This window comes from Dama dama, chromosome 30 (genome assembly GCF_033118175.1).
Source record: "Dama dama isolate Ldn47 chromosome 30, ASM3311817v1, whole genome shotgun sequence".
In the NCBI taxonomy this organism is placed as follows: Eukaryota; Metazoa; Chordata; class Mammalia; order Artiodactyla; family Cervidae; genus Dama; species Dama dama.
The window spans coordinates 28,767,313-28,793,430 of NC_083710.1; the positions used below are offsets into that span (position 1 = coordinate 28,767,313).

General features: G+C 36.7%; 2 protein-coding genes across 6 annotated transcripts in view; both read left to right on the forward strand.

Moving 5' to 3' along the window:
- SPART (spartin) overlaps positions 1-16,786 on the forward strand; it is a 29,504-nt gene extending 12,718 nt beyond the window's left edge. For 4 of the 5 annotated variants that reach the window (XM_061133739.1, XM_061133737.1, XM_061133738.1 and 1 more), the window contains 7 exons: positions 574-771; positions 3,070-3,225; positions 5,775-5,898; positions 6,423-6,617; positions 7,787-7,945; positions 8,023-8,113; positions 15,155-16,786. In XM_061133739.1, coding sequence (XP_060989722.1) covers positions 574-771; positions 3,070-3,225; positions 5,775-5,898; positions 6,423-6,617; positions 7,787-7,945; positions 8,023-8,113; positions 15,155-15,428 — 1,197 coding nt within the window. In that variant the 3' untranslated portion in view covers positions 15,429-16,786. The remainder of the gene's footprint in view (positions 1-573; positions 772-3,069; positions 3,226-5,774; positions 5,899-6,422; positions 6,618-7,786; positions 7,946-8,022; positions 8,114-15,154) is intronic. The other variant, XM_061133741.1, reaches the window with a different exon arrangement.
- An 89-nt stretch (positions 16,787-16,875) lies between these two features.
- Positions 16,876-26,118, forward strand: part of SOHLH2 (spermatogenesis and oogenesis specific basic helix-loop-helix 2) — a 93,679-nt gene continuing 84,436 nt past the window's right edge. Inside the window, 2 exon segments of the mRNA XM_061133742.1 lie at positions 16,876-18,156; positions 19,655-19,734. Of these exon segments, the coding sequence (XP_060989725.1) occupies positions 18,074-18,156; positions 19,655-19,734 (163 nt within the window). The 5' untranslated portion in view covers positions 16,876-18,073.

The window sequence follows — 26,118 nt, forward strand, 5'->3', positions numbered from 1 at the left end:
TGTTTCTAATTAAAATAATTGTTTAGCTTCTCCGGTGGCAGATAGCATGTGTTTAAATCCTAGCTTCACTTTTTTTTGGTTGTTGGCTCTGAGCAGCTTAATTAACCTCTCATTGCCTCAGTTTTCTTGTGGTTAAAGTGACACTAACCAATTTCATAGTATTATTTTGAGGATTAAATCAGTAAATACATGTGGAGTACTTGGAAACAGTTTGATTTTATTTTATTTCCACAAAGAGATGTTTAATAATAAAGAAAAGCTTAAATTGCTTTGACCATTATTTATTTAAAGCTAGACTCATTATCGGTTAACAGTGGGCTATTTCAGGACACTGGTTTTAAGACTTTTAATTAGAGGAGCAGTAAGATTTTTAGTACAGTTGCTGTGTTGTGCAGGGGGATCAGACTAGCAAATGACTGATTTTTATTGGGGGTTTGTTGATGCTGATGGTTCTACAGAGTCTTGTAAATGCATTTCAAACCTTAAAGTGTGTATTTGCTAGTAAAACAATATCTAAAATCTCAGTGAAAACCTTGTTTTGTTAATTGATTTGTTTTCAATTAATCCTTTCAGGTTTGTGACTGGTTGTATCCTCTAGTTCCTGATAGGTCTCCAGTTCTTAAATGTACTGTAGGTGCCTACATGTTCCCTGATACGATGTTACAAGCATCAGGATGCTTTGTTGGGGTCGTTTTGTCATCTGAATTACCAGAAGATGACAGAGAACTCTTTGAGGATCTGTTAAGACAAATGTCTGACCTTCGGCTCCAGGTAACTTGTGTGATCACCTTCAGGATGAAAACCTACTTTAACATAATCACTCCTGCTTTCAAAGAAATTGTAATAAGCTCCAGTTTGATCAGTAGGAAATAGTATATAATTTGCTTGTGTGTTCACAAATATTTAATACACGTTGGGAATTGGCTATAAATAGTGATTATTGTGGTCTCTGAAATCAAATTGTCTCGGTTTGAATTTGAACTCTTGCACTTAATAGCTGTCTAATTCAAGTTGTTGATCTTCCCTATACTTTAGTTTCTTTATCATAAAATGAAGATAATAACATCTACTTTATTGGGCTATGATGAAGATTTAAAGTTAATGCCTTAAGGCACTTACATCAGTGCTAGCAAGTAGTGTGGGTATTAGCTCTTGTTATGGCCACTGTCTTACTTCTCAGTTGGAAAAGTGGACTAATGGGACTCAGTGGTAAAGTGAAGGTAATTTCGGCATTGAAAGTGAAGTCGCTCAGTCTTGTCCCCACTCTGTGACGCCATGGACTGTAGCCTACCAGGCTTCTCGGTCCATGGGATTTTCCAGGCAAGAGTACTAGAGTGGGTTACTATTTCCTTTTCCAGGGGATCTTCCTGACCCAGGGATCGAACCAGGGTCTCCCGTGTTGCCCGCGGACAGTTTACTGTCTGAGCCACCAGGGAAATTAATTTCAGCATTAGCAGATGGATAGTGTTAGACGTTTTAGCGGTATGTCTTGAGGAATAGGTTTTGTCTGAGGAAATTGTCTTTGTTCTTATGATTAACAAAGGCAAAATGTGATTTAGAAAGTGGTTGGTCATCCTGTGAACTTGCCTCATTTAACCCATTTTCTCTGCCCAATACTGATCTGTTTTAGGAAGTTGAAATAGAGTATAATGGAGATATTTTCTTTAGGTGTTCTTGCCCATCTTAATGTAGGACAAGGGAGGAAACCAGTTTTGATTGTGCCTATTGACAGTTATTAGAGGTTGAAGAAGATTGACAGCCTGGTAACATATATATATATATAGTATATATAGAAAACTTTTTATTTTCTCCTTCAATCAACAGATATTTAGAATTCATTATTTAACCTGGTTCTGTGTTAAATGATGGAATGGTAAGAAAGAACAGAGAGGGCTATAAAAAATACATATATAACAGCTCCTATTCTTGAGCATGTTAACAGTCTGTTAAATAACAGTATAGTGTAATCGATGATGGAAAAAAGTGAAAGGAGGTCAGGGAGGATTTCACAAAATAGTTTTGAGTTCAGTTATGAAAGATTTGTTCCTTTTATCTCAGAAAGTAGAATACACCTTCAGTCCATACCTATATTAAACATTTAAGGGCAAAGGTGATGGGAGCAGATCACCAGGTAAGAGATAGGCCAGAGAGTCATCTCAGTGTTAGACTGTAAGAACTGTATATGAGAATGACCTGATGATCAGTATGAACTAAAATGCCAGTTATTTAAGCTATGCCAGCAAAACCTATGACCCCCATATGGAAGTGTGTGTAGCCTCAATATGCTCAGGAGAGTTTACAAAGACAGCAATGTGGTCAAATGGGTATGGGTTCAAATCTAAGCTTTGCTGTTTACTAGCTGAAGAGAGTGCCGTTCTTAAGTAATCCAGACTTTTTATGGAGCTGTTACTCTCTTCACCCCTACATTCATTTGACCTGTATTACCAAGCTCTAGGCAAGAAATTAAACTGACCTTTAGTTGTTTATTTCCTCTGTTCGGTTTTATTTTTCGGTTGCATGTTATTTTTAGTTTTCTGTATTATCCTAGAACTCCAACAGTAAAAAAAAGCTTAGCTACTCACTGTGCTTTTGACTTGTCTTTACTCTTAAGCATTCATTCAGCAAAGTGTATGTAAGCAGATTACTTTCAGTGTTGAGAGCAGAAGTGAAAAAAACAAAAGCAGCCTTCCAACAATGCAGAGTAATTAAACTGGATATGAGGTTTGTTAACTTCCTTTAAACTCATTTAGTCCTGTATGTGTTTCCTAAAACTTACTTATTATTTAACTAAATTCAAATGTATCTGCATCTGATTTTATGATCACTTATACCAGCAACTGCTATAAGTTTATCTCGCATACCTTTTTGTCTTTTGAAATTTACTTTAGGCCCTATCATATGAACCAGAGAACTCAAAAAGGCTTGAGATTTGGTGATGCGATAAAAATAGAAAGACTAGCAAAAGTAGTTGTAAAACACTGTCATTTGAATAAGTATATTACTGCAGCATGATGTACCATAGCTTAGAAGAAATGCGAATTTGAACTAAACTGAGTACTTTATCCCTAGACCAACTGGGACCGGGCAGAAGGAGAAAATGAATTCCAGATCCCTGGGAGATCAGGATCTGCCTCTGACCAGTTGAAGGAAGCCAGTGGCACTGATGTGAGACAGCTGGACCCAGGCAGTAAGGATGTGCGTCATAAGGGAAAACGGGGGAAAAAGGTAAGTAAAGTGAATGAAAAATCAACAAGGTATGAGGGTGTGTTCTAGCCTAAAGGTACCTTTCACCAGTTTAAATTATTTATAAGATCCCCATTTACTAAAGCAGAGCAACTTGCAGCTTCACGGAGTGATCACTGGTAGGGTAATTAGAATCAGTGTTAATGTTTCCCTTTCCAAGTATTTATTTAAACTGTCTTAAACAATAGCCTGTGTTTGGAGGATACATCTTTTTCAACTATTGGAAAGATTTTTATATTTACATTAATGATGAATATGCTTTTTTGTTTTGTATTATCTTCTACCTTCCTATATACAGCGAGATCTTGGGTCTAGGTATACTTTTCCTTATACTGCCATTTTTATTAGGTTCCTTATGTCTTCATGTAGTCAGAAGAACAGAAAATGGGCTTTTAAAAATATTTATTTAGCAATTTTTTCTTTCATTTCTTAGATTCTGTGTTAATGTACCAAATGGTGAATTTGGATTAGAGGTCAGTAAGTATTTATTGAGTGCTAGAAAGCTGATCATAATAGAAAAAAGTTGAAATTCCCCATCTCAAATATTTACCATCTAGTGGGGAGGATGGATTAGCAAAGAGAGAATTTCTACCCAACGTGATGGTTAGATGAAAGTACACAGGTTGTATAGAAGGCTCGGTTGTACCTTCCAAGAAGATGTGTGGTGTGGGAAGCAATTGAGGAGGCTCCTCCTAGAGGGCATTATGGCTGAGATGAGTCCTGAAGTGAAGTAATCAAACCTATGAAGAAGGAAAGTACCGTTGTGTAGTATTGAATTATAAACAATTTGGCACTGTTCATTGTTGTAACTCATAAGTGCTTGGTAATTGTCTTTGAAGTTAATGAATGTCACATGAATATTGTACTTTTATACACCAGCTGTCACTGTGGGTTATGTTGAGCATCTTGAACCAGCTTTATGAGAACATGGGCATTCAAAATGGAAGTTAGAAGTTCATTTTTAAAAATTTAATTCATTGATTAAAAAAATCAAATTACATGAGATGGTAGATACCTTCAAAAAGCTTTACTTCCTCCTCATCCCAATCTACACCTTTTCTTTTGCCACTCTAGGTAATTTTATTAGTGTCTTCTGTTTCTTTTCTGGGTTTTTTGAGGTAGATGAAAGCAAACAAAATCTGTTATTATTTCTCTCTCTTTCTTATACAAAAGGTGGCATCATATAGAGTGTCCTAGAATTTCCTCAGTCTTTTTTATGTTGTATTTCATCGTATGAATAGAAAACAGTTTATTTAATCAGCCTCTTATTGAGGGGTATTTGGTGTGGTTGTTTGCTATTACAAACAGTACATCAGTGAATAACTTTGTAGAGCTATTGATTCATACATCTGTAGGTAATTCATCACATTCTTAGAGGTGGGGTTACTGTATCACCAGATCAGTGCATTTGTGATTTTGATAGATCTTGCTGCATTACCCTTCCTAAGGATTACACAGTTCAGACAGTACCAGGGGTACGTGAACACCTGTTTCCCCATAGCCTGCTCAGCAGAGTGGATGGTTGCTCTTTCTGTATTTTGGCAGTGTGATGATGAGAGAAATATACTGGAATATATTAGTTTGCATTGATCTTTTTGTGAGTAAAGTTGAGCAGATGTGTAAGGGTAACTCGAATTTTGCTTTCTGCATGGTGTCTAGTCATATCCTTTCTCTGTGATGTCTGGTCATGTCCATTTTTATTACTGGGTTGCCAGTCCTTCTTGATTTCTAAGAATTCTTAATATATTAGGGACATTAGCCCATTGTCAAAGATATGTAACTTGCAAGTATTTTGTTCATTTTGTCTTTAGGTTTTGTTTGTGAGTGGCTTTTCCCCATGTGTAGAAATTTTTGTTTTTAATGTTTTATGTTTTAAATCAGGTTGTATTTCTGTTGGGTTAAATTTGAGTTTCAAGTTGTTTTATAATATTATGAGGTCTGAATTAGCCTACTGCTAAGTATTTAGAATGAAAAAATAAATTTAGCTTTGAAATTTTGAGTGTTGGCCCTAGCCATTGGATTAGCAGGTATTTCTGTGTTTCCTGTTTCCATTAAAATGGAATGGCAGATTCTGTATTTATGTATTTTTATTTGCTTTTACTTGATGTCTGTCAAAACCAGTTCATTTGGATGCATTCTTCATTACTGATTGAGTCATTTAACACATCTTTTAACCTTACCGAGGACTGTATGCGTATGGGTATTTAGCCCTCTGAAGGAGCTCAGTCTAGTCAAGGAAAGAAAAAAGTCAATTTACATATAATCTGATAAATGCTGTATTGGAGGTATGTTGGTATTTAAATCTTACTTACCAGTGGGACCTAACATAAGACCAGAACAATTTTTAGCTTCATGGTGGTTATGGGTATTGTGTTTTATGTACTAAAATGTACTAATAATTAGGTTGGCTGGAAATACTTTCATTCATTAGTATTTATTGGATTAGTATTTTATTACAAAACGCTTATGGTTTTCTCTCATCTTAGTTTTTATTGTTTTCACTTCTTGAAATCTTTTTACCTAACATTTAGACCAAAGGTACTTCAAGTGAAGAAGTTAATCTGAGTCACATTGTGCCCTGTGAGCCAGTTTCAGAAGAGAGAGCAAAGGAGTTACCTGAGTGGAGTGAGAAGGTGGCTCACAACATTTTGTCAGGTATGGAGTAGTGGTAACTTTTTTCACTTAGGATGTGAAGCTTTTGGGTGGGTCCCATTAGAGAATACTTGGAAAGATACTATTTTATGTTCTGGTTTTAAATGATCAGTTTATAAATACTTAAAAATAGAACTGATCTCTTCGAATGTTACATATTGTCATATTGTTGTAAGTTCTTCTTGGTTTATTTTTCTCTTTTTTTACTCTTGGGAGAATTGGTAGTGAAAAGCTTCAAGAAACCCCAAGCTTTCAGAATAACTCTGAACGTAAAATCAGTTATTTTCCTTTCCCCTTGGAAATCCCCCCTTAATCTTGGTATAGGTATTAAATGTATAGTATGAAAGTGCAAGTCACTCAGTTGTGTCCAACTCTTTGCGACCCCATGGACTGTATGGTCCATGGAATTCTCCAGGCCAGAATACTGGAGTGGGTAGCATTTTCCTTCTCCAGGTGATCTTCCCAACCCAGGGATCGAACCCAGATAATGAGTCCTAATTTTATCCAGTTATTTCTCCCTTTAAAAGGTGCTTCCTGGGTGAGCTGGGGTTTGGTCAAAGGTGCTGAGTTTACTGGCAAAGCCATCCAGAAAGGAGCATCTAAACTCCGAGAACGGATTCAACCAGAAGAAAAGCCTGTGGAAGTTAGTCCAGCTGTGACCAAGGGACTTTATATGGCAAAGCAGGCGACTGGAGGAGCAGCCAAAGTCAGTCAGTTTCTGGGTAAAGTGACTTTAGATTCCTTTACTACTTTTTACTTAAATTAAAAATCTTCTTTTAGTCCAGATTAACCTAATCTCACTTAGATGGTTTCACTTTGAGGGTAAAGAATTCAGACAAAGCAGTTCTGCGTTGCTCCTTGTGGTAGGATCTGTAGACCAGCAGCACTGACCTGAAAGCCTTAGAAGTGTGTCGGGCACTGACACACCTGCTGATTGGGTGTTTCCAGTTCACAAAGTGTCTCAGTGAGTCACTTACCAAAGTGTGAGAAGCGCTGGTTAAAGGTTCTTTTGATGGGTTGGAGAGGGGAGCATCTGTGCCTTTGAAAGGGAATGTATTTGCCAAGTGTATTTACCATCCTGGAGTATGACATGCTTTCAAGGACAAGTCATTGCATTTGAATCAGGTTTTTGGTGTGTTTACTTTTATATACACTTAAATACTTTATTACTATTTCAGTTGAGTATTTGCTGATAGGGAGAAAAAGTACAAATTTGCTTAGCTGGAAAACATGATAGTTGGATCTACCAATCTTACATTGCAAATAGAAAAGGTGAATGATTCTCTTACTAAGCAAAGTGATAAAACATTATATTTAAGACGCAGTAGTTGGAGAAGACTCTTGAGAGTCCCTTGGACTGCAAGGAGATCCAACCAGTCCATCCTAAAGGAGATCAGTCCTGGGTGTTCATTGGAAGGACTGATGCTGAAGCTGAAACTCCAATACTTTGGCCACCTCATGCGAAGAGTTGACTCATTGGAAAAGACCCTGATGCTGGGAGGGATTAGGGGCAGGAGGAGAAGGGGGTGACAGAGGTTGAGATGGCTGGATGGCATCACCGACTCGATGGGCATGAGTTTGAGTAAACTCAGGGAGTTGATGATGGACAGGGAGGCCTGGCGTGCTGCGATTCATGGGGTCGCAAAGAGTCAGACACGACTGAGTGACTGAACTGAACTGAAGCTCTGCAAACACATCCTTAAACCAAACAATAGCCTTTGTTTAAAAAAATAACCAGCCTTGTTTTCATCCTTTTTTAAATACGAATGGTAACATTATACAATGAAACAACTTTAGATACTCATGAAAGAATTTTGCTTAGTGAGAATGGTAAAATCAAGGGGAAAATACATGTTTTTCTAAGTTTTTTTCTTTTAAATGGTTATACTAGTTGACGGAGTTTGTACTGTGGCAAACTGTGTTGGAAAGGAATTGGCTCCACACGTCAAGAAGCACGGAAGCAAACTTGTTCCAGAGTCTCTTAAGAAAGACCGAGATGGAAAGTCTACCCTGGATGGTGCTATGGTTGTAGCAGCAAGTAGTGTTCAAGGTAACATAAAACTCTGAAAACTGAGGAAGGTCTGTTTCCCAAGGGTTGGTTTTACTTACTTTTGAATATATTTTCAGGATTCTCAACTGTCTGGCAAGGATTGGAATGTGCAGCTAAATGCATTGTTAACAATGTTTCAGCAGAAACTGTACAAACTGTCAGATACAAGTAAGTTGAATTTTAGACAATTAAAATGATTGTATAGCTATTTTTTATTAAATATCTGATAAAGTTTTTTTCACTTGCTATTTCTAAATAGGGAGAAGAATAAAGATTCTAGAAATCAATAGTATTACTGTGACTTTGCTTCATATTACTAATTTTGTTATATTTGTCTATCATTAATGGAAAGAATAGATTCATGTTATTTTTAATGCCTGGAGTTTCTATATGCCTTCATGTTCTTGATGAGTGATGTTTATCTGTGATTTTGGTGGGGAAAAACTTGAATTATATTTAAGGTAGTATACTTTGCTAGTACTAGCCCCTTCTATATACAAGAATATTCAATTTTCACATCTTATTTGAATGTACCACTACGCATATGTATTGGAACAGACAGATGGTATAAGACATGCCTTTAAGAAATGGGCAAACATAGAACTGAATGATTTATCCAAGCTCATCTGATAAGTGGTATTAAAGATGAGACTTAAAAACAGGGTTTTAGCTCTTTCTTCTGTCTTTATAAGTACTGAAAGTCTAAACTCAAATTTAGTATGAAGGACCTGAGTTGCTTTTTTTAACTTTGAGTTTGTTTAGATCTTAATAGTTAATGTTTATTTAGAAGAAAAAATTAATCGTGTTCTCAGCTCTTGGTTACATGTGTTAATTATTTACTCACTGACAGCATTTGAGTTCATACTTATGCATCAGACATTGTGTTCAGTGCTTTCCATATGTCGTGTTTAATTTTTAATGCTGTTATCTCCATTTTATAGATGAAGAAACCAAAAGCATAGAGCATTAAATACCTGATTAAGAATTGCACTCCAGTAAGTGGTAGAGCTGAGATGTAAGCCAGGTCTTTGTCATGCAGTGTCAGGAAACAGTGCCAGGCCACCGCTCTCCTTAATGGGATATCTGTGTGAGTTTAGTATCTTTAATTCTTTTCCAGCACTACATCGGTATGTTTAGACTCCCTCCCATCATAGTAAATTAGCTAACTAGTAAATTACTAACTTAATTTCCAGCCTAAGTTGGTTTGGTCTGCCCAGTCTGGGGCAAACATACCTTTGAGTAAAAGCAACATGGCATATCATCAAGGAGCATCAGTTTTACCAGAGGACTTGGAAAACCAGATGCAGAGTAGATCTGAAATTTTGATGGAAATGTAAAACCCAAGTCTCCCAGCTGACTTCTTGCTACTCTTGGCATTGACCTCTAATCTGATACTCTGTTTGTTATGCCTTTTAGGTTACTTTGATGGATTAGTCATCATTAGAAAAATGGCTTCTTTTTTTGTTGCAAGTGCAGGAGAAAGTCAGTAGTGTTTTTTAGACCAAAAGTGGATTATTTTTAGATTATTATGTGCTAGCATGGCTAAATAGGTGGTCACATGAGTAAGTAGGAAGTGCTTTATTGGATTTGTCCATTTCCTACTCTTTAAAAAAATGTACTTAAGTGCTTGAATTAAGTTGAGTCTTTTAAAAAGTTTGAAATTCACCTAACTAGGAAGTACAAGGTTTTGGTGTAGATTTTGTATTTCTTGTCCTTAGTGAGGAGAACTTAATGTGATGTTAGAGTATTTTTACTGTGGTTTGGAGCTAATTTATTTCTGTTATGGTGTATATTGCTAGTTTTATCCTTTTTTCCAAAGATTCAGTTCTTTTTTTCAGAAAAGAAGCAGGTGAAGATTTAGTTAATTAGATTTGTATTTCCAATTATCAGGATACCTTAGTGTTGGCAGTAACTTTAATTAGAAACTTGGAAAGACGGGAGGGACAGTGGGAAATAACAGGTTTGTCCAAGTAATACTATTTTCTCATTTATGAATACTGTTGCCCAGAAGTAGAAATTACCTTTTAGGAGAAGAAACTGCAGGTATTAAACCAGTAATAATTCAGTGATATTTTTCACTGAAGAATTGGAAAATCTAGTTCTTCCATTTAGTTTAGTTCTCCATAATTGACATAAATTTATATTTGTTTACATTTATGAATATACACTTATTTACACTATGAAAGCTATTTGATAGATGGAACATTTGTATTTTTCTACTCTAATCCAACTGATGATGGTATTGTGAAGATAACTTACTATTATTTGAACATGTGTATTTTTATTGCCTATGAGAAATTACTCTCCCAAGTAGTTGTTTCAAATCTGCCTTAATTATTTTCACTATGCCTAGGAGAAAAATATGTTACATAAATTTCCATATCTGGTTTCTTGTAGTATAAGCAAATACAAATAATTATTATTTTTTTTAATTTAGGTATATTTAAAGGCAGGTTGTAGTAGATAAGTATATTCTCCATGCCTTTTATGGTTTTGATTCTGATTCAGGACTGTGTTCATTCATTATGAATGACTTACCTAATGACCTATATAATTAATTACACTCCTACTAATTTTTTGAGGTAAATGTATAAGAAAGATTTGTTAAGACTTTGTTTTTGTCAGTTATATTACTACTTTTATTATAATTTAGATTTAGGAGCAAGAAGACCTACAGGAATAAGGAAAAAGCAATTGAGGAACTTTAAACCTACTATACCTAATTGCAGTATAGTACCTATTAAATAATTCATCACTCTTCTTCATAGCTTCTAACTTTCACCTTTAAGTTCCTTTTTTCCACTCTAAATTGTTTAAAGGAAAATAATGTAACTTTAGTAAGTTAGGTGCATTTTTGTTTCCACCTCAGTAATATTTTATCTTAGAACATATATCTGTGAAGAATAAGCTTAGTAAAAATATTTTCCTGTAACAAATTAATTCTTTTAAGGTATAGTATTTAACTGGTTTATTTAGTAAATTTTAATTAAAGTTTCCCTTAAATTTTCACTGGGTGAAGGGGCAAATTCAAATCCGTTTGAGGGTACCCTCTTTAGCAGATGTCATATTATTCATAAAACTCTATATCACATCTACTCAGGAGTTCTATGGGATCAGTCTTGTCTTTTCAATATTGTAACTGTAGACATATTTAAATATGATCATTATGTCTTTCGCTTATTTTTTCTTTTCTACTAAATACTCCCAGTTTAACAATTCCATATATAGTGTGGTTTCCAGATCTTTGCTTTGTGAATGTTGTTCTCAAAATATGGAACCCAGAGTTGAATCTAATATTCTAGAGGTATTGCAACCAGATTGAGTACAGTGGGGTTGTCTCCCTTGTTTTGGTCATATTTAGCATGTGATAAATATGGAATAGAAGACAAAGGGTATGTCTTTATAGTAGCTGTTACTTTATTGACCCATATCAAACTTGTTTTTCTTAACTGAATTATAATTACTTTACAGTCTGAACCTTTGCCTTATTTTTAGACAGTTGATATTTGTACCTAAATAAAAACTTTACATTTATTTTGGCTTAATTGCACTTTGTTGATTTTGACCCATCATTAATTCTATTACTTTGGCTTCAGATTTTGATGTGTGCCATGTTAGCCTTATACATTTTGAGTTACCTGTAGGTTGAAAGACATGTCTTTCTTATGTCTTAAGATTTTTTCCACAGGTTTTTTTTTGTGTGTGTGTGGATAAAGTCAAATCACATGCTTACCGTAGCCTTTCTTCCTGATTGATCTTTATGCAAGATTTAATACTTACTGAGACTGGTGGGTCAGCTGTCTACACATCTCCTCACAGTACTGTCATTTCCCACCTTTCAGTTTTGTCTTACAGTTACTTCTCAGGGTGGCTGTTTTCCACACTCATTCCTTCAATATTTGTTCTGTCTGTGCTTGTACTCTGTACTCCCTTTTCTGCTCTGTGTGGCTATCATATATATACGCACACATACACACACCTGTGGCCACCTATATCACCTATATCTCAGCGACTCTTAGATCTTTATTTCCTCTTAACTTTTAATCTACAGGCTTATACATCCCAGCTGCATACCACTGCAGCTATTCAGTTCACAAGCCTTTTTTTTTTTAATTGATCCCTTTAGCTCCAGCCTCATTACCATTACCTTAGAATAGATATTCATCATTTTTCATCCAGCTTAAAACTTGTTTCCTAACTGGTTCCTCAGTCTTAAACCCTTACAGTTCATAATGCAACCTGTGATAGATCCTTCTGAAATAAAATTTGGTCATACCATTCCTACTGATTTCAAGATAAAGTTTAAACTCCTTAGCTTCACCTGTAAGGTTGCTTGTAACCCATCTCTGTTTGAGAACTATTAAGAAGCTATTTCTGTTTTAAATATTTAAGGTTAACATTTCTAAGAATAACTTTGAAGGTTGCATGTAAATTGAATTTTAGGCAGATTTATTAGAAAATTGTGATGAAATTTTGCTATAATGAGTGAAATCTGGAATCACTGCCAGGGTGTTATTTTGCTAAAGGTTACTGAATGCACTGGAGAAATTCCTGAAAAGTCTCATTCAAATTGACATCTAAATCCCATTGACTTATTTAGAGCATTCTTTATATTCATTTTTTATTGTTCTTAAATTGGTAGTATTCAGTATATAAGATGTAATTCAATTAGCTAATTATAGTTAACTTTTTTAAAAGGAAGAATAAAAAATAAGTTTTTTTTTTTTTTTGCCAGAGATAGGCTTTCTAGGAGTGTAGGGTCTGAATAAAGAGAAGAACTGAAGAGTTATTTATCAAGGCAAGAGAGGAGAAAGGGATGTCTGCCAGGAATCCTGGCTCCTGGACATGTTGGGAAGCAGAGGTGATGAGTGAGGAGATATTTAAAAAATAAACACAACTTCTGAAAAACTGTTCTGTATGGTCTTTAAAAATATCTTTAGTCCTATGGAATTTTCAAAGTGCTATCACATACACATTTCATAAGATAAAGGAGAGGAAATTTTATGAGGTACAAAGAGGTGGGGACTTCACTTGGGTCACATGGCTAATTGTTGGCCCATTTGGTATTAGAATCTTAATTTTCTGACTCCCAGTTTATGGCCACATTCTTCAGTCATCATGTCACTTCACTGTAGTTAACCCAGGCCTGGAGAGAGGAGCCCTGAGAGGGACCTGCTCAACCAGGAGTTTTGGGCACCCTTCCAGTGCTGAAACTGCCTCCGCCCTTTTCTTCTCATAGAGCCTGAGCCATTGCCACGTGATGACTGCATTTGTGACTGGGGCTTAATTGACTCTGAGAAGGCCCCATGTCTTTTGCAACATCAGCAATTCTGTGGAATTCTGAGGGGTTGCAAAGCAGCAGGGACTGGCAGAAAGCAGTCAGGAGCTTTTCCATTGGGTAAATGTTGCGAAAGCCCTAATCAAGAGTGGTGTAGACATAAGGTTTGACAGATTGTAGGCTCTGCTGTGCTCTAGTTCTGATTAACATTCTGAATGAAATATCATTCAGAAGCATTACAAGATTTTGCATATTTCTAGCACTGAAGTTGAAAAAAAAAGCAAAAAAACATGAATAAACCAGTAGGATCACAAATCACAGAAGGCCAGGTTAATAGTAATAGAGGACTTGTTAATTTGGAGGTCTGATCCTGTGTAAGAAAAAATGTCCAGATAGTGGTCACAAAGCATCTAGGAAACTTCAGTATATTCTGGAAAAAAGACTGTAAAATTTTGCCTTTTGTTCTTAATTGTTGTTTAAGCAATCCTCTATTTGGGGAAACCTATGGACAGGAAAAGATTTTAAAGCCTGGTACTTAGAAAAAGGTAAAGGGTAGAATAAGAAATAAGGGTAGAATAAGAATAAGAAAAAGGTAAAGGTAGAATATTCTACAGAAGGTAGAATAAGGTTTAGTGTCCTTGTATAACACCTCAAGTTGTATTTTCTTATGGAAATGGTATTAAACACCATCAGTTGTATTGATTGTGGTCAGGAATAACTGCTTTGTGTGATGTTTTACAATTTCCCAAGTCCTTTGCTCTACTTGAGAACCCAGGAAACTGTTAGAAGGCTAAGGCAGGGCTTACTTATTTTATTCATTCAACAAATATTAGGTATTAGGCACTGTTCTAAGTACTTAAGATACATTAATGAACAAAGCAAAGAGATCCTTTTATAATGGGGTTTATATTCTAGTGAGACAAACAAGCAAAACAAAAATAGTGGGTGTTTTTGTTTTGGTATTTAGAAAGTTGTTCTGTAGTTGTTGGTTCAGTCGCTCAGTCATGTCTGACTCTGTGACTGTAGCACGCCAGGCTTCCCTGTCCATCACCAACTCCCAGAGCTTGCTCAAACTCCTGTTCATCAAGTCGGTGATGCCATCCAGCCATTTCATTCTCTGTCATCCCCTTCTCCTACCTGCAATCTTTCGCAGCATTAGGGTCTTTTCCAGTGAGTCAGTTCTATAGTAGAAAAAGTCATTACTTTAGAGAAGAAAGAGCTGTTAAGGGAGGATTGATTGGCTGTGGGATGAGGCAATTAAAATAGGTAAAATGCTAAGAGGATTATAGCTGACTTGAAGAAGGTGAGGCAGTTAGCCATGTGGATACCTGGGGTGAGAGTAGTCTGCATGGATACCAGCCAGTATGAAGGTCATAGGGCCCTACATGCGTGCTTGGTGGGTTCAAAGAACAGCAGGAAGGCCAGTGAGTCTGCAGTGGGGTAGGGCAGAGTATAGTGAGAGAGATAGTTGTAAAATCTGTGTTTAGAGACAGTCTCAGATTCCAGTAGTTTGAAAGGCTTAACTAGAGTTAAGTTCTAACTTAAGTTAGAACTCAAAACCATTTATAGTGACCTATAGTTGTTTCAGTTAAAATTCTCTAACATTTCTAGAAAGAGATAAAAAAGGAAATAATGACTGATTAACAACCTTTATTAAAATTTACATTCTGTTCTTCAGCATAAACAGCCTTCATTGCATTAATCTCAGCCTCAGTTTATTTCATTTTTACTGAAGGAGAAAATACAGTGTTGGCACAATGTGATTTTATTCTTTACTGTGTTTTACATTATTAATTAAATTGAAACTTAATCTTTGATTTTGCTTCCAAGGATAATTTACTAATCACGTGACCTATTTAACACTAATTCAGAAGACTTTGATTTATGTTTGTAATTTTGTTGTGCTTTCTCTAATCTTTTTTTTTTTAAAGATATGGGCATACTGCAGGAGAAGCTACGCACAACGCAGTAGATTCTGCCATCAATGTTGGTGTAACTGCCTATAATATTGACAACATTGGCATCAAAGCAATGGTGAAGAAAACTGCAAAACAAACAGGACACACACTGCTTGAGGACTATAAAATCATTGATAATTCTAAGGGGGAAAATCAAGGAGGAGGAGCAAGTGCAAACATAAAAGGGGAGAAAGATGAGCAGAAAGGGGGACCAGAGAAGAACGGGGCAAAGAAGAAAGATAAGTGATGGAAGTGCTGTGCATTGCCTATACCAAAGCCTTACAGACGGATGCAATTTTGTTAAATAGGCTAATGTGGTAATCCTCACAGGTTAACCAGGATTTTTAAAATGTATTCATTCCTACAAAGTGACTATTTCATAAGCTTTATGTCATGTATTCTACTTCTGTGGAAAAGAATCAGTATTCTTGCATCTGATCTTTAGAAATATAGTTAACATTCTCTGTGAATTTATTTTTTTCTAAATGTGGCTAAAATATTTTTGCAGTTAAGAAAAGACTAATAATAGATGTGCTATAAACCTCATTAAACCTAATGATAATCTATTTTTGTATTTGCTGTCTTTGAGAAAGTGAAGTAGGAAGTTATTGTATTCACATATACATAAAATTGGCACTTCGTAACCTTAGTTCTATGTGTACTGGGAAGGAATTACTTAAAATGTTTCCTCTTTTTGCACTAATTGTGGATTTTTTTTAGGGTGCTTGTCAGAATTGTCAGTATGTAAGCTAAACAAAAACTGTGATCCTAAATGAAAAGAATTCTTGCATGACATTTAAATGACTTTTTCAAAACAAGGAATAGACTAATCATGAAAATTAAAATGAGTTTCTATAAAATAATATGGTAGCTTACCTCTTTGTTAGAAAATGGGACAGTCTTTTTGATTTTAAAAGAATACAAACAGATTTTTAAGTCTTCTAGATTTATACTGTTACTGATATATTAGGAACCTAGGAAATTTGGGACTGTGGTTGGTATTGTAACAATTTAAAGTGATTATTATCAGCTTAATTGGACAAAAATGTAATCACTTCTACTGTAAGTTTTTCCAAAAGGCTAAAATTTAGTGAAAACTAAAATATAAACAGTTGAGTTAATGAGTGGTAAATAATTTTTATTTTGGGATTCAGTCATTAAAATTGTATATACTAAAAAGCCAATGAATTAAATTATTAGAAAGGTTTTATTCATAGTTCAGATAATTCAGACTTTAGGCATCTATCCATCATGGATGGCATAACTGTGTCTTTTTTGGCAGAAGACAGGATATTCACAGACCTGTAAGCTACAAACATGTAATTAAAATAGCTAGTGGCATTTTATTTTTGTTTCTTGATTTTAAAAGATTGGCATTGGTTTTCATACTATAGTCCATTCTGATATTTCTGAACCTCCAATTGCTATTTACTTTATTAGACTTTATTTGAAACTAGAGTGCACTTTGTGAATAAACTGTCTTTCATTTACGTGGCCTCAAATGTATTCATGGGCTTGTATTTCAGGAACACAGAATTGGAGCCTTTTCCTAGGGCCAAGGATAATGTTCTATTTGAAATGGAAATAAAGTTGAATTAGTAAATAGCTTTCAGTCAGTCTCTTATTTAAGAAATGTAATGACAATTATGGAGCCTGAAGTTTAAAAAATTACTTTAGAGCAGAGGTCAGCAAAGCTGGATTGTCAACAGGAACCTAGTTGTCCCATTCACTTCATTCTACTCTGTTCACTTGTTTGTGGGTTGCTGTTTCAGATCAACAGCAGTTTTTAAATTAAGGCTTTTGAACTAAAGCCACACTGATGACAGGATTCAGTCTGTAACTATGGAAGTGGAGTGGAAATTAAGTGCTGAGAGTTGCAAACTGAAGGGTGAAGAAAGACTTACAGTGGAAAGTTACTTCTTAGTCAGAGTTAGTAGACAGGTTGTGACTAGTAAGTCTGGGTGAAGCAAGGGGAAAAGTAGATGTGTCACCCCCAAGATGGCATATCAGAGGAGTGGGTTTTTACATGAAGATGGAAGCGTGTAGTGGTGCTGGAAGCAGCATTAGAGGCAGGGAGGATTCCTGACCCTCCTTACCCAAAGGAGCAGGAATTTCTATAGACAAACTAGAGAATTAAACCCATCAGTTCTCAGCTTTTTACATTTCAAAAGCTATGATTTATGTGTGAATCAGATTTGGGAGAATCTGTGACTATCTCTCTACCATCCAGCTCACTCTCATCCCCACCTTCCCGGTCTATGAGAGAACTAAGAACAGTGGCTGAGGACGAAGAAGGGGAACGGAACAGACACTGGTGAGTGTCTGAGAGGGGACCAGCACCTTGCTCCCCACCACCTGCCTCAGGCTGGGCACAGAAGTTAGGAGTACAAAATCTGCCATACCATGTGACTACTGACATGCTGTGAGGAGAGTTCTTTTGCACTTTTCAGTTAAACTGTAGATTCTTTGAAGGCAGTGAACCTACTTGGTATCTTACACATAACTTTGTACAAAATAAGCCCTCAATTGCATTTAATTGAATTGATGCCTCAAAATGCTGCCAGTTATCTTTGGCCCACAACTCAGGACGGTTCATTTGGACACTAAACACCCTATCTGTCTAACGTACCACACTAGCTCACGTTCTGTTTAAACAATTCAATTCGAAACTTCCAGCACTGGCCCTCTTAACACCTGTGAACAGCAGTGGGAAGCCCAGCCGGGCGGGCGCCGCCCTGTGACGTCACAGGGAGGAGCCTGGCCGCGACCGTGAGGCCGTTCCCCCGACCAAGACTGTGAGAGCCTCCCCTCACCCGGCTTCTGAGTGTCCCCTCAGGCCTAGTGTTGTCAGCTGTGTGAGGGAGGGGCGTGGGTGGCCTCTGAACTGACACTATGTTGGAAGAAAGAGGCGACAACTTCGACGGTGTGAGCACCGACCGCCTTAAATTGAAGTTACCAGAAGAAATGCACCTGAAGTGAGTTTGGGGCCGGCGCGCGCTCCCGCCGGGTGTGGGGGTCACGGCCACGCCGCCAACGCGAAGGCCGAGTCTGGGGGGAGTCCAGGGCTCAAGGTCGAAGGCCCTGCGGCCGATGTGACAGCTGCAGGGTCACTGATACCCGGGGAGAGCTCTTGACATCTGAAAACAGTGTAAATTGACCTCGTACATTTGGTGTTACAAAGAGGCAGGTTTTGGACTGCCTTCAGGATCAGGTCAAATGGAGTATACTGTGTGCATATGCTTTAATACTAAAATGTGTGTGTGCTTTTGATGTTCCAGTAAGTTCAGGTTTTCTGTTTCAATTGCCAGACATTTTGTTCAGTTATTATACTGCTGTTTCATCCCTTTAGAAGCACTTAAGAATTGGTGACATTTTGTAAAAATGAAGCCCCCTCCTATATATATACTTATTAAAAAACACCATGTAAGTATTCTTACTAAAACTTTGGAACATTTTAAGCAGTTTTTTTTTTTTTTTTTTTTTTTAAGGTTCCCCTGTCCCCACCAGTAAGGCCACAGGAGGGTAGACTCACCTGTGTGGAAGCAGTGGTCTTCCTTTGCTTTCCTCTGTTAACAGCTCCAACCACACTCTTAGTTGCTCAGTCATTTCTTGGTCTGATAATAAGCTGTAAGCCCTCTGAGGACAGGTCCTGTAGTCCCTGAAACAGTAGAGTATAGGTACCAGTACTTTAGAAGAATCCTGCATAAGTTCAAATCCCAGCACTCTTCACTCAGCAACTACATGATCTTGGGGAAGTTAATGAACCTCTCAAGCCGCAGTTTTCTCAAATCTAAGACTGCAGTAGAAATGTTTATCTCACACATCATGTGGTTGTTACCAGGACTAAATGCCATGTTTGTAACACACTTAGCATTGGCTTGTGATAAACATTCAGTGGAAGTTGGCTGCTGCATATTGCTGTTCTTACTGGGTATATCTTCAGCACTTATCACAATGCCTCTAACATAATAGGCATTCAAAAATATGTATTGAATAAATGATTCTGTTGTATTTTGAGAACTACTATGCTTATTGATGTCCTAAATTGATTCTCTCTGTAGTGTTATGTGTGTATGTATTTTTTTTTTTCAGTGCTTCTTTTTTTCTGTTTGTATCAGGTTACCAGTTGTTACCTGTTGTCCTAGCTATTCCTTTTTATAGTAATTTGCAGCTCATTTGTTGGGCTTTGAGAAACCAGATAACCAAAAACTGTCAGACTTCTTGGGGTCAACTTTAAGAATAAAGGGTGTTAAGTGGTTACATGGAGAGCTTTGAGCTTTAGTGCATTTGAGTGTCCTTCTGGACCCAGGTTATCAGAAGCCTGTATTTTTTTCTTGATTCCTTATTCTCAACCAGACCATCAGTGAGTGATGTTTCATAGTATGGTGTTTCTGAAGTAGTGAGTTACCATGTGTTATTCTTTTCATGTTATTTTTAATTGAATCATAATTAACTAAATGTGTTCAGTAATAGGGATATAGTGCAACTCTCAGCGTTTGAAATAAGATACAAGATTGCAGAACTGGAAACCAAACTCAATACTGATGGTGAAGGTACAGAAGTAAATATTTTTATGTGTGACTCCTATATAGTTACTGTTCACTGTACTAAGATATCTGTAGTACGTTACGTATTTGGGATAATAGTTCCCAAATTTTAGTGTCACTTTTTGGCAGCATTAATAATAATTTAATATCGAGGCTTTAAAAATTGATTTTTGGAATGTCAAACCTGTTATTTTATAATTATTTATCAACTTAGGAGTTCAAAATGTTCATTCTTCAATTAGAAGAACCTTTGTTATGTGAAATCAATTATTTCCTTGATAAATAAAAAATATATATAAATAAATATATAAAATATATTATTTATCAAGGAAATATTTGATAAGGTATTTATTAATAAATATCAGTAAAGTTGTTACATAGATAATATCTGATATTACTATATTTGTTACAATATATTAATATCTAATTATATCAATAATTAATTTAATAAATATTTATTTAAATAAATAGTTACCACAAAGTTTTCTACATAATTTGAGTAATAACTTTTATACCTTAACTGCTAAAGTTGAGGTATAACCTTAAAATCCTTATCTAGGTTTTGACTATTTGTGTTGGAAGAATGGGGGAGGGGCAGGCGAGTGTTGTATACACACGGCACACCTAACACACAGGCATCCATATGTCCTTAAAATTTGTAATGTTTGTAAGATGTTAATTTGTTACACTTGATTGAGATCCTGCCATATGTCAACACTTTTAATGGAGGACCTTTCTTTTCCCTTTTCTAAAGAGGTTCACTGACTATTGGGAGGAAGTGTCAAATTAAAATATGAACATGACAAGTAATGTAAATTTTGCATAAGGAGAAATGGCACCTCAGGTAAGGGCAGCCTAACACAACTTGCATGAGGGAAGGGGCAGTCTTGAACTGAACGCTGGAGGACAGTAGGAGCTTATTAGGGTTATGGGGGTGGGCTTTGGTTCTTAAACCTGCTCATGCTGCTCTCTTCTATTGGGGAAGCTGTAAACAAAATGGATTAGCAGCCATATGATGACTATAATGCTACTTTTCATAATGCCCAATGCTCTGTTAGAGCTTGATTGGAGAACACTACTTTATCCCAAGGCTGAAGTAGCTTCCTCTGCCTCCCTTTCTATATCCTTAATGAAACCAGCTCCACGGGTGCAGACTGTTGGGTACACTTACTGAGTATTTGCACTGTCAAGGCTGGCTGGAATTTCCTCGTCCAGCTATTTACAGACAAAACAGGTCGTGCTCACAGGTACACACACAGTGCAATAACTTTGGCCACTGGTGAAATGTACGCCCAACAAGTTGTATTACCAACAGCTCTTCTCACAGGGAAGAGCTGGTTTGTGGGTATAAAGAGAAAAGGTAAAATGACAGGCGAGAAAGTTCTTTCCTCAGTGGGCCAAGCTAAAGCCTAAGATGGAAGGTGGAAACATTTATGCCTTCTTCAGCATCAACTAAGGCCAGGAACTGTGTCAGCAGAGGTAACTATTATTATCCCCATTTATGGAAAAATGAAGTTCAGGAATTTAAGTCACTTGCCAAGATCACATAGCCAGAGAGCGGCACAACCGTGACTTTATCCTAAATCACCTGTCTACTGCTACCGCCATTACTATGATGACTGCTGTCTCCCTGGTCAGTGCTCAACAGTTCTGGTTATCTGCTGTTGCACAGCCAATCACCCTGTGATCTAGGGGCCTAAATAACATCTCTCTCACAAGCCTTTGGATTGATTGTCTTCATCTGGGATGTTCCTAATTGGGGTCTCTTGTGTCATTGCAGTCAGATGTAGTCTGGCACTCAGTCATCTGTAGGTTCAGTGGGGTTGGACATTCCCAGATGATTCACTCACATGGCTGGTATCTCATCCTGGGTGTTGGTTGGGAGCCCAGCTGGGACAGCCCATCAGAAGTGCCTGCTCATGGCTCTACAGAGCTTTTGCTTCTCATAACATGGCATCTGGGTTTCAAGAGGCTGTACCCAAAAGCAAGCTTTCTAAAAGGCACAAGGACAGAAACTGCCAGGCTAGTTAAGGGCTACTCCCGAAACTGACAGTGTCATTTCCACTGTATTCTATTGGTCAAAACAATCATAGATTTGAGAGGATGGAGAAAATCTACTTGTCAAGGTCACATTGCACAAAGTCATGTAAGATGAGATAGATTCTTGGAGTCATCTTTGGAAAATGCAGTCTGCCATAGGGAGCATTAAATATGTCTTTTGAGAACTCTGATGAAGATGGAACATAGATTGTGATGAGAATGTGGCAGGAGATGAGATTAAGGTTTATGAAGAAGAGGAAGAGTAATATTTAATATGATACTGATGTATTTTTATTTATCCTGAAGAAGTGAAGTGAAGTGAAAGTTGTATCCAAATTCTTTGCAACCCCGTGGAATTCTCCAGGCCGGAATACTGGAGTGGATAGCCTATCCCTTCTCCAGTGGATCTTCCCAACCCAGAAATTGAACCCAGGTCTCCCACATTGCAGGTGGATTCTTTACCAACTGAGCTGTGAGGAAAGCCCTTTTATCCTGAAGGCAATGGGATGATATTAAAGGACTTTTCAAAATGAATTTAGTATTACTCAACATTATGAAAGAAATACATGCACAAGTGATGACCATGATACATCTGTTTAGGTGATTCTTTCACACTTCGCTCTCCTCAAATCTTGTCACCTCTCTCCCCATTCTCTCAGCGAATGAGCTTACTTTCCTCTTTCAAAAAGAGATAATCAGAAGAGAATTTACAAGTGTTTCTACCGAGAAAGCTACCCACCTGCCTGCATCTTTGCACATCATTTTATCTCCCTCCTGTTCCTTTGCATGTTCCGTGTTCCTCTTAGTTAAGGTTAATCCCGCCACCTGTGCAGCAGATCCAGTCTACCCTCACCTCCAGGATAGAACTTCAACAATTGATCGTCTTCTCTCTTTCCTGCACCATCTGTTTTCGCTGCTCCATTGGCTCATCCCTAACAGCACGCAGACATGCCAACTTTATTTTATCTAAAAAACAAGTAGCAGCTCTCTTTTGGCCTCACATTTCACCTTCTATAAACCCTTTCACTACTCCATGTATAGCAAAACTTTTCAATTTTTTTTTTAAATTTCCACTCTTACCTCTTTATTCCTGTTTAATCCACCTGGCTTGTGACAGGATTAATTTTTAGGCAAAACAGCCAACACAATGAACTTCAAAGGGATTCACATATTTTAATGGCCTTTTGAAGCCCTTTGGGATTCATAGGAAACTATATGCAAAAAAATGGTTTATGTTTGAAGTAAATCTGAATTTCACCATCTTAAAACTGGGCCACAAGACAAGGAATAGGAAAAAAAAACTACCTAGGGGACTTAAAAAGTGAGAAGAGTCATATTGGTGTAGGGGGGTTTGAGTGCATTTTTAAAAATTGAAACCTCACAACTACCCTTTGAAAAATGTATCACTTCATTTTATAGATGAAAAACAGACTTGGGGATTCATTAAGCTTTCTCAAGGCTGCGAAGGTGGGGAGGGACAGATCTGGAATTTGGATCCAGGCATTCTGGCATCAGAACCCCAACTCAGCCTCTATTTCTTTCCACTTAAGTTTCTTCAGTTTGCTTCTCAAGTTTTTTTTCATCTCGAGAAGAGAACCTTGATTTACTGAGGCTCTGGGACATTGACAATCTAGGTTCATCTCAGTAAATGCTAAAATATGTTTTTAATAAAATTTATCTTTCTTATTAAAAAATATTTCTATTTATCTTGATCTGGCATAATATTTAATGATGAAACATTAGAGGCACCCCCATTCCTGGAAAAACAGCAAAGATGCCTCCTGCCACCATTAAAATTTAATGTTGTTTTGAAGATTCCAGTCAAGCAATAAAATATGAAACAGAAATAAGAGTTATAGCTATTAGATAGGAAGAAATAAAATTATTATAATTTTAAACTTTTATAATTTGATATCTGTAACTTTCCAGAGGATCAGTGGAAAAACTAGTATATTAGTGAAAAATTAGAAAATGGTTGGATACAATAGTGGAAGAAATTTTTATTAAAAACATTTTGTGTAATAGTAACCAGTTAGAAAATAGAGTTTTTTAATATTGCACAACAGTTCCAGCCTAAATCATAAAATATCTGATAATATCCTTGATAAGAAATATTCAGGATCCACATGAAAAGAAAAAAGAAGACTATGACTATAGTGAGGTAATAGCCAGTCAGCAAGAATTCTCACCTTATTTAACATGAGAAATTTAATACTGGAGAGAAACCCTAAAATAAAATGTAATTGGAGAATTTATTAATAAGGTTTTATAAGAAGGACATAGACTTTTTCTATATCAGAGAATTGGGTATTATAAATATGCTCATTCTCATCAAATTAATTTACTCTTATTAAAACACCGAGCTATTTTTTCTTAACTTCAATAACTGACTCTAAAGTTAATTAGGTGAATAAATAGATGTGGATAACTGATAAGAATTTGTGTAGTGGGTGTCGACTGAAAAAAGATGTACAACTTGAGAGTTGTGAGTTGAGTTTTATTTGGGGCAAAATAAGGACTGTAGCTCAGGAGGCAGCATCTCAGATAGCTCTGAGAGACTGCTCCAAAGCAGAAGTGGGGGAAAGTCAACATATAAGGTTTTGGTGAAGGGGAGTTCAGTGCCATGAAGCACTCATTTTACAAAAGGTTTTTGTTAGTCATGAGGATTTAGTGCTTCTCTAGATATGAGGAGATGCAAGGATTGAGATCATAAAATCTGTTCCTAAAAACATCTAACTATCTATAAAGACCTGTCCCACGAGATTCCCTGGAGCACAGAGTGCCTCACTTCTCTCTGAACTCCCTCAGGGCTTGTTGAAGTTCAACAGCTAGAGCAGCTTGGGGCTCAATCTCCGTAGAGGCAGATGGCAAATGCCTTTGTTCTTCTGTCGTTGGCAGTGCTCTTGGTAAGTGCCAATTTGTAGTTGACAGGGGGTTGGGGGACTCCTGTAAGATAAAATAGAGCTATAATGACTAAAACTGGAAACAAATCAGTAGAACAGAATAGATAGTGTACCAGTTTGCTAAAGCTTCCATAGCAAAGTACTGCAGACAGACTGGGTTATTTTCTCACAGTTCTGGAGACTGGAAATCCAAGATTGTGATACTGGCAGAGTTGGTATCTTCTGAGATCTCCCTTCTTGGCTTGTATCCTCTGCAGTTTCAGTTAGAAAACACTAAGTCCCAGTAGATAAATACGAGTAGGACATAGAGACAACTCTTGAATGTGGAAAAGTACCCAAATTGTTTTTAAGTTAAAGAAATGTGTTGCCTATCAAAAAAGTAGAGTTTTTTGTTTTGTTTTAAGTGAAATAGGAACGTTATACTCTACTGATAGCAGTGTAGTACTACCCTTTGGGGAAACAATTTTGCAGCAAATTTCTTATGATAAAAATAACAAAACCAACTAACTTCTATAGCAATTTCTGTGTGTGCTGCACTGTCTTAAGAATTTCAAATGTTTAATTAATCCTCTCAATACCCAAGAGGGTAGGAACTTTAATTATCCTCATTTTACAGATGAGAAATTGAGGCACAGGAAAGGTAACTTGCTCAAGATCATAGAAAGACACTAGTGAATGGTGGAGACATGACTTAAACCCACTAGTCCTTCTTTGGAGGTGTTTTTCCTTATGGAGTCTCTTGAAAATTTGGTTAGGAGGACAACTTTACCCAAAGGAGATACTCTTTGCACCATACTTCCCTTTGGGACACATTGGTATTTTTATTCATGTAATTCTCACTGTTTGAATATTGTTATTCTCTGGCTTAGAATAGATGTCATTTCCCTCAAGAAGCATTTTCTGACCCTCTTCAATCTTGATCTCATTTCTCATTCCCTTCTGCCACCTTCCAGGTTGGATGTCCTTCTCTGTGTTCCATTACATCCAGTTAACCAAAGACTCTCACAAATATTCTGGCTATATGTCTCTCTACTCTCTGTGCTTCCCAGCTGTCCTACTGCTGATTGATTGACAGCAGGGACTATGTCTATTTTAGTTTTGTATCCCTCGTGCCTCGTATAGTGCCACATAGTAAGCTCTTTCCTTTCCTTGTTAACATTTTCTTATCTTACAGAATTTTTTCAAGTTAATATAACTCCATCACTGTAATAAATATAGTGAACAATACAGACATGAAAATCCATGTAGGGTCAAGTTTCAATTTAACTATGTTCTTTTTAACAGTTAAATATTTGGCATTGTTGTTTAGTTGGGCTTTGTTTTGTTAACGTGCTATCTCTCTTTGGGGGAAAAAGAAAAGTCTATATCTGAAAGGTAGGCCTCCACCTAGTATTGTCTTGCTTTATGAACTTCCTTCTTTAAGGTCAATTTTGACCATAAATCAAAT